Source organism: Herpailurus yagouaroundi, unplaced genomic scaffold, assembly GCF_014898765.1.
Source record: "Herpailurus yagouaroundi ecotype Mexico unplaced genomic scaffold, PumYag 196, whole genome shotgun sequence".
NCBI classification, from domain to species: Eukaryota; Metazoa; Chordata; class Mammalia; order Carnivora; family Felidae; genus Herpailurus; species Herpailurus yagouaroundi.
The window spans coordinates 12360567-12373344 of record NW_024412427.1 but is presented as its reverse complement, the minus strand read 5'-3'; the positions used below and the strand labels follow the sequence as shown (position 1 = coordinate 12373344).

Here is a 12778-nt window from a genome sequence, read left to right as displayed (position 1 = left end):
AGCAGAATCTCCCAGAAGCTTATTCCCAGGTCCCACCTCCAGAGGCTGACTCAGTTGCTCAGGGGTGGCCCAGGAATCTGCATTTTTACAAGTCCCATTTGTCCTCTCAAAAGCACTGCAATGCACCAGAAACGCCAGCTTTTCCACTCCCCTACTTTGTGCCACTCCAGAACCCAGAAGAGACATCCTCATCATCCTTTTTCAATCCCGATGTTCTATTCAGATGGCACCACACTCCCTGCCTACCTTCCACACCCTTTTCAAGTAAATTTGTCTTTGGGTTAAAGTTCCAGTCGTAGACCTCTATGAATGTTAAAAATATATATTTCTACAAAAAGTGGAATAAATGAATGCCTACATGAATAGTGAATTCCATTCCACAGAAGAGTGATTCTCAAAAAATAAACCAAACCAGTCCACCCTGCTTCGTTAGGTACAGGAAACTTCCACCATTCTGCTTCCACCCATTCTACTGCCCCCTGGAGTTTCAGGAATTCTGCCTTTGGCTGGGGACCTGGAGCTGCCTTTGAGCCCAGAGAGCAGCTGTGGGAGGAGTCTGGAGTTGGCAAGGAGGGGGATGTCTTTACCCAGCTATAGGAGGGCGCTCACGTGCAAAAGCCTGCTTGGCCCTTGGGTCAGCCAGGGGAAACTCCTGCCTCCTTGTCATGCTGGACACCCCCTCCCTAGAGCCATGGACGTGAGCCTGGGCACCTGGGCACCAATTTCTAACCCAGTAGACCCAGCCACACCCATTTTCCTTTGTTCCTCCAATCTGCTGAGCCCTTTCCCATCTCAGGCCCTTTGACCTTATAGTACTATCTGCCAAATGTGTCGTTCCTCCATCTACACCCAATGCAGGCTCTGTCTCCTCCTGGACTCAGCTCAAATGTCACCTTCTTGAGAGACCTTCCCTACTCATTGCTCAAAGTGGCCTCCCTCCTATTCTCAATCTCACCCAAACTTCCCCCCTTGGTATACAATTTGTAATTATTCCATGTATTGTTTAGTTTGTCTTATTCTGATTCTCTCCCCAGACTATAAGTCTCTAGAGAAGCTGTGTGTCTGTTATTGCCTAGAGCCAAGCACAGTGCCTGGCACATTGTAAGCCCACAGGAAGTAATGGTTGACTGCATAAATAAATTTTATCCAAGTCAAACTCCTTGAAAGCCAGTTACCAGGAGAGCAGGGGTTTTAACTTGTGTCAATGGTCACGGATTAAAAGGGTGATGGAAATCCTGCTACTATCAGCAACATTTTTTAACCAGTTTTTACATTATTTTTTCTGGACAAACCAAAGTTGTCATCACATTTTGAAAATGCCCCCCAAAAAGGTAAAGAAGCTTGTTCTAAAGCAAGTTATTTGAAATAGTAAAGGAAAGGGCTACTAGGTGAGGTTTGGGGCAGCCAGCAGCTCCACCTTCCAAAGGAAACCTCTTACTCCTCTGGGCAGGGACAGAGAGCCAGAGAGCCTGCCGGGTGGCAGCTCGATCTGGTCCCAGCCCAGAGCTCTGTAGGCCTCTGGGTTTCTCTATGTCCCCAACCCTTCACGTGTGGAATGAGATCACACATGGAGCAGGCTTAGCACAGTGAATGAGGCCCACCAAATAAACGTCAGCGGCACCATCCCTAGAGGTAGCTGCCTGGGGCAGGAAGGCAGGCCGTGGGGGAAGAGGAAACACGACACCAGCTAACTTGTAGGCTTTCCCTTAAATTCCACTCTGTCTCCTCAGGGAGGCCGTTTTTCTGATAACCCCCCTCTGCACTTGTCTGGTGTCCCCACCCCCCACACCCCGCCAGGTATGGGAGCACCACGAGGACAAGGAAATCCAGGGCTCGTCCCAGAGCGGTGCCTTTCTGCTCCCTCGTCATGCACCAGGCTTGGAAAGTCTACATCCTTCACCTGCTCATTTCTTTAGACTCAGTGGCCCTGAGCACCACATCCTGCAATGGGGCAGGACTGACAGCCCTCCCCACTCCCAAGTTCAGACCTTCAAAGAGCCAAGGACAACAGGTTTGTTCCTCCCAACGGTGCCCACTCTTCTTTAATTTTCTTGACAAAAAAATAACAAAATCCCAACTGGTTACACAAGATCAGGAAGACTGGAAAAGTACATTTTGAGGTAACTGATATTCTACAAACATCCCCAAGGGGAGCGTGAGCCCTGCAAGAGGACATCAATTCCGGAAAGCCATCACCCTGAACGAATGCTTTAGTTATGATCTCTTACAAAACTGGATGTGAAGTGCCCAAGGATGGCCCCAGGGTTTCATGAGATTTGCAAAGGACCCTGAACATTCTTGGGGGGGGGGGGGGCGGGGAGGAGGGTTGCGGAGCACAGGAAGTCAAGAGTACCTTTGTCTTGGGATTTCACAGCAGCTGAATTGTGGGACCCAGACCATGCTCCCCCCCACCCCCCAGGCCTGTGTGGCTGCCAGGAGTGGGAGCAGATGAGGGACAGAGTGTTAAGAGGTAAGGTCAGAGAGAACAAACACCAGGGGACCCTGCAGGACCTGGGAGGCATTGCATGGAGTTTGACATTTGCTCTGTGAGCAGTGGGAAGCTTTAGAAGTTTTGAGCAGAGGAGGGCTGTGATCTGATTAATGTCTTGAAATGGTTAGGCAGGCTGCTGTGTGCAAAACAGATTGTGGGTGGGCAAGGAAAAAAGCCACGAATTCAGGTAGGGATCCCCATGCGATAATCCAGGCCAACGTAATGGTGGCTGAGAAGGAGTTATTAGATGTGGTCAGATTCTGGAAGTGTTGACAGGACAGATGGATAGTGGGTCATGAGGAAAGATTAGTTAAGAGGGACTCCAAGGGCTGGGGCCAGAGCAACTGGATGGATTATGGTGCCATTTCTTGAGATGTTGAGGACAGGAGGATTTGTGCTGAATTCTCTCTGACTCCCAACTTCAGAACAATGAAATAAGAGACAGGCTCTCTGTCCCTCCCCTATAAATCTTATCCATAAACCATCCATCCATCCATCCATCCATCCATCCAATCATTCATTCATTCTTATCATTTAACAAACATTAGTAACTACCATGCGGTAAACATGGGAGGCATTGGACTTACACCCTGCCTTTATAACTTGGTAGGGGGTTTAAAGATCAGCCATTCTCACTCATTCATGTATTTAGTCATTCAGTCACTCAACAAACATTCGTTAACCCTCAATTCCTAGCAAGCAAGCATCATGGTAGGCATTGTGAATGATCTTGCCCTTGAGAAAGTTCTAGTCCAGGGGAGCCTGGGTGGTTCAGTTGGTTAAGCATCTGACTCTTGATTTCAGCTCAGGTCATTATCTCACAGTTCATGGGATCAAGCCCCGTCTCTAGCTCTGCACTGACAGTGCCGAGCCTGCTTAGGACTCTCTCTCCGCTCCTCCCCCACTCATGCTCACTCTCTCTCTCCCTCTCTCTCTCTCTCTCTCAAAATTAATAAATAAACACTAAAATAAGTCCTAGTCCAATTGGAGAGCCTGAAATTAGTCATCCTCAGTCACTCATTAATTCATTCACTTACTGTAGAATCCCCAAGATCCAGCCTGCGCAGGGTCTGGGAGACAACTCCTGCTGGATGACCCAACAGTGGGCTCTCCTGGGCGTATCCAAGCAACAAGGTCCCCCTCTGGATCTCTGGCCCTCCCCACAGGGTTCCACCTTCTGCCCTCACCATGGGAGCAAATCCCAGTGGCAGCTGCCAGAGCCCATCACAACACCTCCCCACGGCATGTTCAGGGATAACTCTGGTGTCATCTTTCCACAGGAAACCATGAGTCCACTCACTCAGGCAGCCACCCCCACAGCCACCCATCTGGGTACCTTCTGACCCTTCTTGACACCTACAAGTCCCAGAACCTGAGATGTGCCCAATCTGGAGGCTCCTAGTTCTCCTCAGCTTGCTATCTTTGCCCTCAGCACTGCACAAGCAGGGCCTGGCCAAAGCCCATGTGGACAGCAAACCAGCTCTGGCAAGAAGTAAGTTCAACCCATGCTCTGCCTACTGTCACAGGGTGGGTGGGGGAGGCGTCATCTGGGTCCCACCACTGACTTGCTGGGTGACCTCGGGTCAGTCATCCTCTTTTCTTCCTTTTTCTCTTAGACCTTTAAGTACAGAAAACTGAGGTTCAGTTGATCATATGCCAGTTCATAGCACATCATTGTTACTATGAAGGTCCTCTTGTGTTTTATTTTGTCATTTTCCCCTTTACCTGTTATTCTCACTCCCATCCCCTCTTCCTTGGCAGGCCCTGCGGTGTGTTTAATATTTGTTTACATATGCTCATGTCCTTATAAAACGTGCAGTGTTTTGATTTGTATAAATGGTACTGCCATGTAGATCTTGTTGTTCTTTATTGCTTTCATTGGATGCTGTGCTGTTGACATCTGTTGCTTCAGGCTGGTACTTACAAGTCCATGAGATTCATCCACTTCACCATCAGGCGGCCATTTCCCTAGGGATGGACACTTGACTTGTCTCTAACTCCCCACTGTTTTAAACTACAGTGAGATGAACATCCTTGTTCATGTGCTCACGCATGTGTCCCTGTTAGGAGCTGTGGAAGAATTTCTCTGGGATATACCCATTTCTGGAATAAATATGATATTTTTTATAATTTACCATAATGATATATTTATCCTGTACTATTTTTTTTATTTTATTTTTTATTTTTTTAAATTTTTTTTTCAACGTTTATTTATTTTTGGGACAGAGAGAGACAGAGCATGAACGGGGGAGGGGCAGAGAGAGAGGGAGACACAGAATCGGAAACAGGCTCCAGGCTCTGAGCCATCAGCCCAGAGCCTGACGCGGGGCTCGAACTCACGGACCGCGAGATCGTGACCTGGCTGAAGTCGGACGCTTAACCGACTGCGCCACCCAGGCGCCCCTATCCTGTACTATTTTTTATAATGTAATAGAATGTATTATAATGTATCATACTAAAAATATACTTTATAATGTAATGTAATGTAGTTATAGAGAGCTAATGTACTACTAGCTATCTGATTTATTAGCTAATAATTTTACAGGATGTTAGCAAAGTTTTCATACATGAAAGTGTTGTGTAACTTTCTTTCCTGGTGCTTTTCTTGAGCTAGACAAGTTGTACTAGCCTCATAAAATGAATTTTGCATCTTCTTTTTCTGTTTTTCTTTCACAATTATCTCTTCACAGAGTTCGGTAAAACTCTTCCCCAAAACCATCCAGATCAAAAACTTTTGGGGAATGAAATCTTCAACTACTATTTCTATTTCCTAATGGTTCTAGATAATCAGTATTTCCCATTTCCCTCATCACTACTTGGTATTTTATGGATTGCCACAAATGTATCCATTTCATTACATTAGGAAATATATACCACGTGTATTTGTGGGCCTAGGCATCGTCATGGTTACAATGGTGCAGTTAGAATGGTATTTCATGGGGCTGCTTTTGATATTTAAACAAAGGAAAGCACGTGCCAAGTGCTTTTTCTACTGTGAATATATTTATCACTATAACCACCTCTCCTATCAGAGTATTTAGCTGCACATAATAGAAAACCCAACTCAATATGGCCGAAACAATGAAAAAAATGTCACAGAACCAAAAATCATAGGTAGGACAAGCTCCAGGTATGATTCAATCAGCAACTCAAAGGTGCCATTCAGAACTGGATTTTGTCCAATTTTTTTTTTTTTTTTTTTTTTTACCTCTGCTATCAGCATAGTTTCATCCTCAGGCCACTAGTTCCCAGTGTGGCAGGAAAATGGTGGCCAGTGGCCATCAGAGCTACAGCCTGCCTTGCTCCCTTCCAATAGGAGACAAGGAAAGAAACTTCCCCTCTAACAGGAAACATAAGATCTTCTGTTTAGTCTGATTGATAGGGCCAACTTGGGTGATATGCCCACTTTAAACCTGAAAGAGTTACCAAGCAATGATGGTTCAGATAATCAAAGGCTTTAATCTGGATCAGGAATTGGAGAGAGAGCATGAATCTGAACAAGGTTCAGATGAGAATGATACGATAGATGAATGGGAGGATGGATAGATGAATAGATGGGTGGATATTGGACAGATGGCTAGATGGAGGATGGACGGATGGATGGATGGATGGATATTGGACTGGTGACTACTAATGTGTACTGGTCACAAATTTCCAAGTGTTGCCATCATCATTAACCAAGAACTGATAAGAGTTCTAGGCTATCACTCTATCTTTGAAACTATGTGGTCAATGTATGTCTCTCTTATTAGACAGAAAACTGGTTTGTGTCTTTATGATGTACCGCAAGGCCTGATACCCAATAGATGCTCAATAATATTCTTGTTTGGATAAATTATCTCAATATTCCTTACAAGAATCCTGTGAGATGGGTATTATTACTGCCTCTGTTATACCAGTGAGGAAATCAGGACTCAGGAAGGTGACAGACCCAGGATTTGAACCCAGATCTATGACTCCAAACACACTTTCTCTTTGCAGGCGACAACAGAAACATGGGATACTGAAAGGGGGTCTGGGAGCAGGAGGGAGGAGAGTGAGGTGGAACCATGGTTTCTGCTGCTCTGCAGTGTGGGTTCTGACCACAGGGAGGGTCAGGCAAGTGAAATAAAGGTGTCCTGTGTACCCTCTGAGGTTCATGAGCTGGGCCCAATCCTGGGCAGGAGGGTCTAGCGCTAATAGGCAGGACTGAAGCATGCCCATCACTTTTAAAATCCCCTTCCTGGGGCGCCTGGGTGGCTCAGTCGATTAAGCGTCCGACTTCAGCTCAGGTCACGATCTCGCGGTCCGCGAGTTCGAGCCCCGCGTCGGGGCTCTGGGCTGATGGCTCGGAGCCTGGAGCCTGCTTCCGATTCTGTGTCTCCCTCTCTCTCTCTGCCCCTCCCCCGTTCATGCTGTGTCTCTCTCTGTCTCAAAAATAAATAAAACGTTAAAAAAAAAAATTTAAAATCCCCTTCCTTTTTGGAATTCATTCGTTTCTGCTGGTAGCTCCACATAGTCCTGCAGCTTGTTCTGGACACAGTGTGGGAGAAATTACATTTATTCTCTTCTTATTTACTCACCTATTTTTCTCTTCAACCAACATTTGCTGTGATGTACATCCCGTGCGTCAGGTTCTCTGTTCCAGATTCAGAGATAGAACACTGGGCGAACTTTCAACTACTATCATCTCGTCAGAGCAGCTATTACCTGTCAGACCCACTGCATGTGTGTCCCATCAACCCTGCAAAGCACAGGTTCCCAGATGAGGAGTATGGGTTTCAGTGTGGAGAGTGGAGTTGGAGGGTGACAAGCACCGATCACTCAGCAAGAAGTGGATGCCCCAGCCTGCAACGTAGGCCCCTTGACTTGCAGTGTCCCTGGTCCCTTGTCCATTTCCAGTTATTGCCCAGGGCCTCATGAAGCACAACGCAGAGCACCGAATCCAGAACATCCGCCTCACGGAAAGTCTGAATGCCTCAGGGCAGATGGCCCCAGGGATGGTGGGCTGGCTAATCAGCAGCATGAGCCTCCAGCAACAGCGAGAAAGCAGGTGAGGCCCTGAACCCCGCCCCTGGCCCTGGGACTCTAGGAAACTCTGGGTCAGAGGGCAGAGCCGAGGGGATGAAAGCACAAGGCTGTGAAGAGGGAAAGAAGGAAGATTGGAAGGAGGGGATAAAAGGTCCAATACAAGGAACGGGGTGGCGGGGAGAAGGCACTATGAGGAACCACTGGGGAGGGAGCATAATTAAAGCAGGATAATGAAAGCAAAGTTTCAGGAATAAAAGCTTCTGCGTTTAAATCCTGGGGCTGCCACCAACCTTAGGGAAATTGTGGGACCACTCCGGCCTCATCTATAACGTGGGTACCCAGAGCACAGCCTGGACAAACATCTGGGGTGCCAAAGGAACCCAGGTCTAGAGTCAGACATTTGAACCCCACTCTACTGTTAACGGCTGTGTGACTCTTGGCGAGGTGTTTGAGGTCTCTGAGCTGCAGCCTTAAGCCCTCATCAGTGAAATGGGCATAATAACCGTCCCTGCCTTGGGAGCTGGGAGCCTTCTCTGCCCCACATAGGGATGCAGAGGCAGCAGGCCCTCCGATGAACCCAGCAGAGCCGGCCTGGGCTGCTCACCTGCAGTTTCCCTCCTTCCTCTCGAGGGACGCGGCCTCCTCAGCCTCCCAGGCTCCCAGCCGCTCCACTGCGGTTCCAGCTGGCTGGGCCCCTGAGCCCCCGTCTCCCTGATTCAGTCCCTCACTCTCGCCATTGTAAGGAGCCAGCAGGGTTTCCCCTGATGTGTGTCCACAACCACCTCCCTTCTTTCATTCCCTTCCTAGTTGTTACAAGAATTCATTGAGCACCTACCATGTACCAGGACCTGGGCTGGGGTGCTTGCAATATGGCCATAAACAAGACACATGGTCACTGCCTTTTTGGATCCTACATCCTAGTTAGTGAGATGAGGCACAAAAGGAAATAGCTAATTTCAGGGAGACGGACATGTTAGGAAGACAACTTCAGCAAGGTAAGGGGTGACAGTGAGGGGTTGATCAGGAAGACCTTGCTCAAGAGATAATCCTTAGGAAGAATGAAGAGAAGGAAGCAAGCGACAAGAAGGATATGGCAGTAAGTGCAAAGGCCCTGAGGAAGGAAAGAGACCAGTGTGTCAGAAGAAGAGAAAAAGTCCTGTGTGGTGGGTGAGCAAGGCCGGGGGGGGGGGGGGGAGGGGGTAGAAGACATGGCTGTGGAGGCAGGTGGGGCCAGACCCTGCAGGTCTTAGAGGCCATGGTATGGAGTTCGGGTTTTATTCCAAGAGCAGTGAGAAACCCAGGCAGAATGTTAAGTAACAGGGCTGCCTATCGGCTGCCGTGTGGAGAAGAGTTCGTAGAGAGGCCCAGTTCATGGCAAGGAACTCAGAGAGAAACTAGAGCATCCCCAGGCAAGAAGTGATGGTGACCTGGACCAGAGGAAAGGGACAGAAGTAATGAGAAGTTGCCAGATCCCAGGTATATTTTGTAAGCAGAGCCAGTGTGATTCACAGATGAGTTGAAGGTGAAGGTGAGAGATGGAGGGAAGGCAGAGGCGGCTCCCAGGCCTTGGGCCTGGGCACCTGGGCAGACAGCGGGGCCCTGTGCTGGGAGGCAGCTGCTGGGTCTGAGAACAGTCCCAGGATTTGGATCTGCAGTTGGCTGTGGGTCGTACACATTTGTTGTGTGGAACTGTTGAGGGCCCTCAGGGACAGCTTGCAGGCCATGGCTCCTACAGGTGGCTCTTGCCCTCCAACCATCTTTAAAAGGATCTGACTCCAAAGCCCACTGTTTGTCAGCCTAAGGTCCTGATGTCCAGATTTCCTTACCCTTGAAGGGCCTCTGCTCTCTCCTTGTGTAGCGCCAACGTCACCAACATTCAGCTGGACTATGGTGGGATCCAGATGTCTTTCCACAAGGAGTGGTTCTCGGCCAACATCTCACTTGAATTTGACATTGACTTGAGACTGTGAGTCATACCTCAGCAGGGGCAGTGGGGCGCTGTTCCTCCCCAGCAGGAATCTGGGAGCTGGTGGGGGAAGGGTGGAATTTGGCAACCTAAGGAACCCAGATCTTTCTGACTCCAACCTGGTTCAAATCCTGGTTTCTGAACCCACTTCCTGTGTGACCTGGGGCAAGTCACCTCACACCTCTGAGCCTTGGTTTCTTCAGCTGAAATGTGGATGGCAATTCCTGGTCAGTGGAGGCAGATCATTTGCTCATTTAAACCTATGTGAGTTCATGACACTGATTGGAAAGAAAAGAGAGAAACATTTTATTTCTATCATCACCCCTCCCTCCGTCTGTCAGACTATCCTTTAACATCAGCTGCCCCCAAGAAAAGGGAGGCCACAGCTAAACGGTAAAGGTTTTTTTTTAATAAGACTAACTCTCAACTTCTGAATTTCCAAAGGCCCCTAAGCCGGTCGAGTTAAAGAATTTTCAGAAGCCACTCTGTCTGACAGCATTTTCTCCTTTGTCGCCGGCCGCAGGAGTGGTTGTTGAAAAAGTTGTTGAAAGGGTCACTCTTCTCTTGGTGTTGGCTGTTCCACCTCCTCCTCCGTCCCTGGCCCTTTCTCTTCTCCTCCTCTCTCTTGTCCCCAGGTCCTTCAATAACAAGATCATAAAGATACACGTATGCATGAACCTCGTTATGGAGTTCTGGCTGGAGAAAGACGAATTTGGCCGGAGGGATCTGGCGATAGGCAGTTGCGGTGTGGAGCAAAGCAGCATCTACACAACAGTTCTAACTGAGTAAGGTCCCAGCTGCCCTCCCCAAGGCCGGGCCCCTTCCCAACCCGCCCTAGGTGCGACCACATGTCTCCAACACCTCCTGGGTGAGCCCAAAATAGATCTCACCATTTCCCTAGCATCGACTTCTCTTCCTGAGCCAGCATCCCAGTGATGGCGCGGCCACCCTCCAGGAGGGACCTTTCCTCTTTCCCCACACCCCGCAGCCCATCCTCCCTGGCTCCCCTCAATGACCTTCTGGCAGCCCCTGCTTGCTCCCTCTCTCTCCATCCCTCAGCCACTGCTCCCGCTCATAGACCACTTCCTGGACCCCTGCAGGAGCCACTCGACACTCCCTGACTCAGACCTCACCTCCTTCACTGCATTCTGCCCCTGCAGCAGAAATAACTTTCTAGCACAGAAATGTGCCCCTGCTCCAAACCCTCCAGGTGTTCTCCAAAGCCCTCTGAATGAAGAGCAGACCCCTAGATGTCAGTCAGGGCCCTCCTCGTGCTCTCGCCTGCCCCACTCTGCAGCCCTTTGCCCTCTCATGTCAATGAAGGCCCCACCTCTCCATCAACATGCTATATATTTGCATACCACCCTGCCTTTGCACATGCTGATCCTTTCACCTGGAATGCCCTTCCCTTCTCTCAAGCACTCCTCCTCATCACTTATTCATTCAACAAATATTTACTGAGAACTTACTAGGTGCCAGACATGGCATACTTGATGTTAGCCATACAGTAGGGAACCAGACAGAGAAAAAAAAATAGAGCTATTTATATGGTGCATCTATTAATAGAGTGTATAATAGACCTATATATACTGGCTGACCAACTCTGTCAACCTCAGCAGACTATGAGTCCCTTGAGGGCAATATGTGGGTGTGACTTCTCTCTGTAATTCCAGAATGCTGAAAGCAACCAGGTCGTCAGCAGGTGTTCATTCATTTATTCATCAGACATTCACTGAATGCCTAAATCATGCAGGGCATTCATGGCTAGGACAGTGCAGGGGAAGGACTGAACTCTGGTGCTCTCCTGACCTGGTTCTAATCCAGTCAGCACCAACTAGCTGTGTGACCTTGGGCAAGTCACATCACCTCTCTGTGTTGCCCCCTCAACTACTGCTAACAGTGATGCTTCTTGTAGAGGGCTGGCCGATGATTAAATGTCTGTGTAGGGTGTACTCAAGCTGTCAGTCCCAGCACTGGGACTGCGGAGATTTCTCTGTTCTGTTCTACACATCTACCTCTCTTTCCAGAGATATCTCACCAAAGATGAAACATTTTCTCCGCCACTTCAGGGAGAACCTGGTAAAAGTGACCCCGCACCTGGTAGAAAGTCAGGTAAGTTTGAGAAAAATATTTTCCCCCTGGGTATCTTTGAGTCTGAGGGTCAGGATGTATATATTGGCAATTCAGAAAAGAGTTTCAAATCTTGGGCTTCAGAACCTGAAAAATCTCAGTTTTGTCATCTGCTGGCTGTGTATCCTTGGCAAGTGACTTAGCCTCCCCACACCTCAGTTTCCCCATCTGTAGCATGGGAACCATCACAGTCCCCATCTCATGGAGTCATCATGAGGATTCAGGCACACTTCTAAGTGCTGTGCGTGGCCTCTAGTTGGCGCTCAGCACAAGGGAGCTGCCCTTGCTGCCATGATTCCTTGTGGAAATCCAGTGGAGTCTAAGGCTCCAGCCACAGGCTCTCTAGCTTTCTTCTCCTAGCCCCCAGCCTGACCCTTGTCTCTATGCTGGTGGCCCAGGTGTGTCCTCTGATCAGCGAAATCCTCAGACAGTTGGACGTGAAACTGTTAAAAAGCCTCATGGGTGAGTGTCTGTGTCTGTCCAGAGAGGAGGACTCAGGGTGGGCAAGTAGAGAGGCGCCCAGGGGGGAGCTCCCAGGGAGGCCTGCTGGGGGGTGTCTGCATGTGCCCTGAGGACACTTAGAGGTGACCATATGATAATGACCATTACGGTCTCCCGAGAGAGCTAGGACAGCAGAGGGCACCCCTACCAAGAAGACTGGGCCCTGCCAAGTCACCAGAATCTCCAGACCACCAGAAATTGTAACTCCTCCCAAGATCTCCACTCAGTCCTTCAGGGACCGCTGGCCCCACCCCAAACCTGAGACCACCCTCCATATGTAGACAGACAGACACAGTCCCGGGGAAGCCAACAAGAAGCGCCTAACTACGTACCATTTGGAAAGAGTTTTAACGCAAATGCCTCAGGCACTGGCCCTTGGTCAGCTTGGATGGATGGGAGTCCCATTCGGGGGTTGAACAGGCAGTCACCCTGGTGATTGATCTTGTCTCTTCTCCTTACAGAACAGGCTGTTGCTCATAAATTCAACCAACTGTGAGTCCAACCAAGCTTCCATGTGCCAAACTTGGAGAGTCCTCCAGCTACCTACTGATAATCAGGAGATTCCACATGTTGAGATCTTAAGCCTCCCTCAGAGTGGGGCTTCCACGGCCCCAAAATCCTTTACCACAGGCCCTGCAGAGTCCTGTCCTGTCCCTAATAAACTCTAGCTCTGAAGGGTA

General features: G+C 49.0%; 1 protein-coding gene and 1 long non-coding RNA gene across 5 annotated transcripts in view; one reads left to right on the top strand and one right to left on the bottom strand.

The window, feature by feature from the left end:
• The window catches only part of LOC121012311 (uncharacterized), a 27774-nt gene extending 23220 nt beyond the window's left edge, over nucleotides 1–4554 (bottom strand). For 2 of the 3 annotated variants that reach the window (XR_005782045.1, XR_005782047.1), the window contains exon 1: nucleotides 3529–3594. This is a non-coding gene — a long non-coding RNA (uncharacterized LOC121012311). Of the gene's footprint in view, nucleotides 1–3528; nucleotides 3595–4049 lie in introns of those variants that run through there. The other variant, XR_005782046.1, reaches the window with a different exon arrangement.
• Nucleotides 3660–12778, top strand: BPIFA3 (BPI fold containing family A member 3). Of its 2 annotated transcripts, none has more exons than XM_040447331.1 (7): nucleotides 3660–3983; nucleotides 7373–7523; nucleotides 9360–9467; nucleotides 10103–10252; nucleotides 11495–11579; nucleotides 11996–12059; nucleotides 12560–12778. In XM_040447331.1, exons 1-7 carry the CDS (start codon nucleotides 3869–3871, stop codon nucleotides 12592–12594), a joined length of 708 nt encoding a protein of 235 aa, XP_040303265.1. In that variant the 5' UTR covers nucleotides 3660–3868; the 3' UTR covers nucleotides 12595–12778. The 2 variants fall into 2 exon arrangements, with proteins under 2 accessions (XP_040303265.1, XP_040303264.1); XM_040447330.1 differs by having other exon boundaries at nucleotides 3840–3983; nucleotides 9336–9467.

Excerpts from the sequence above, each read along its gene's own strand:
- BPIFA3 (XM_040447330.1), top strand. The coding sequence starts at position 3,869 with ATGTGCCCAATCTGGAGGCTCCTAGTTCTCCTCAGCTTGCTATCTTTG. Across the intron at positions 7,524-9,335 it reads CAGCAACAGCGAGAAAGCAG|GGCCTCTGCTCTCTCCTTGT; the intron begins GTGAGGCCCTGA and ends TTACCCTTGAAG. Across the intron at positions 9,468-10,102 it reads TTTGACATTGACTTGAGACT|GTCCTTCAATAACAAGATCA; the intron begins GTGAGTCATACC and ends TCTTGTCCCCAG.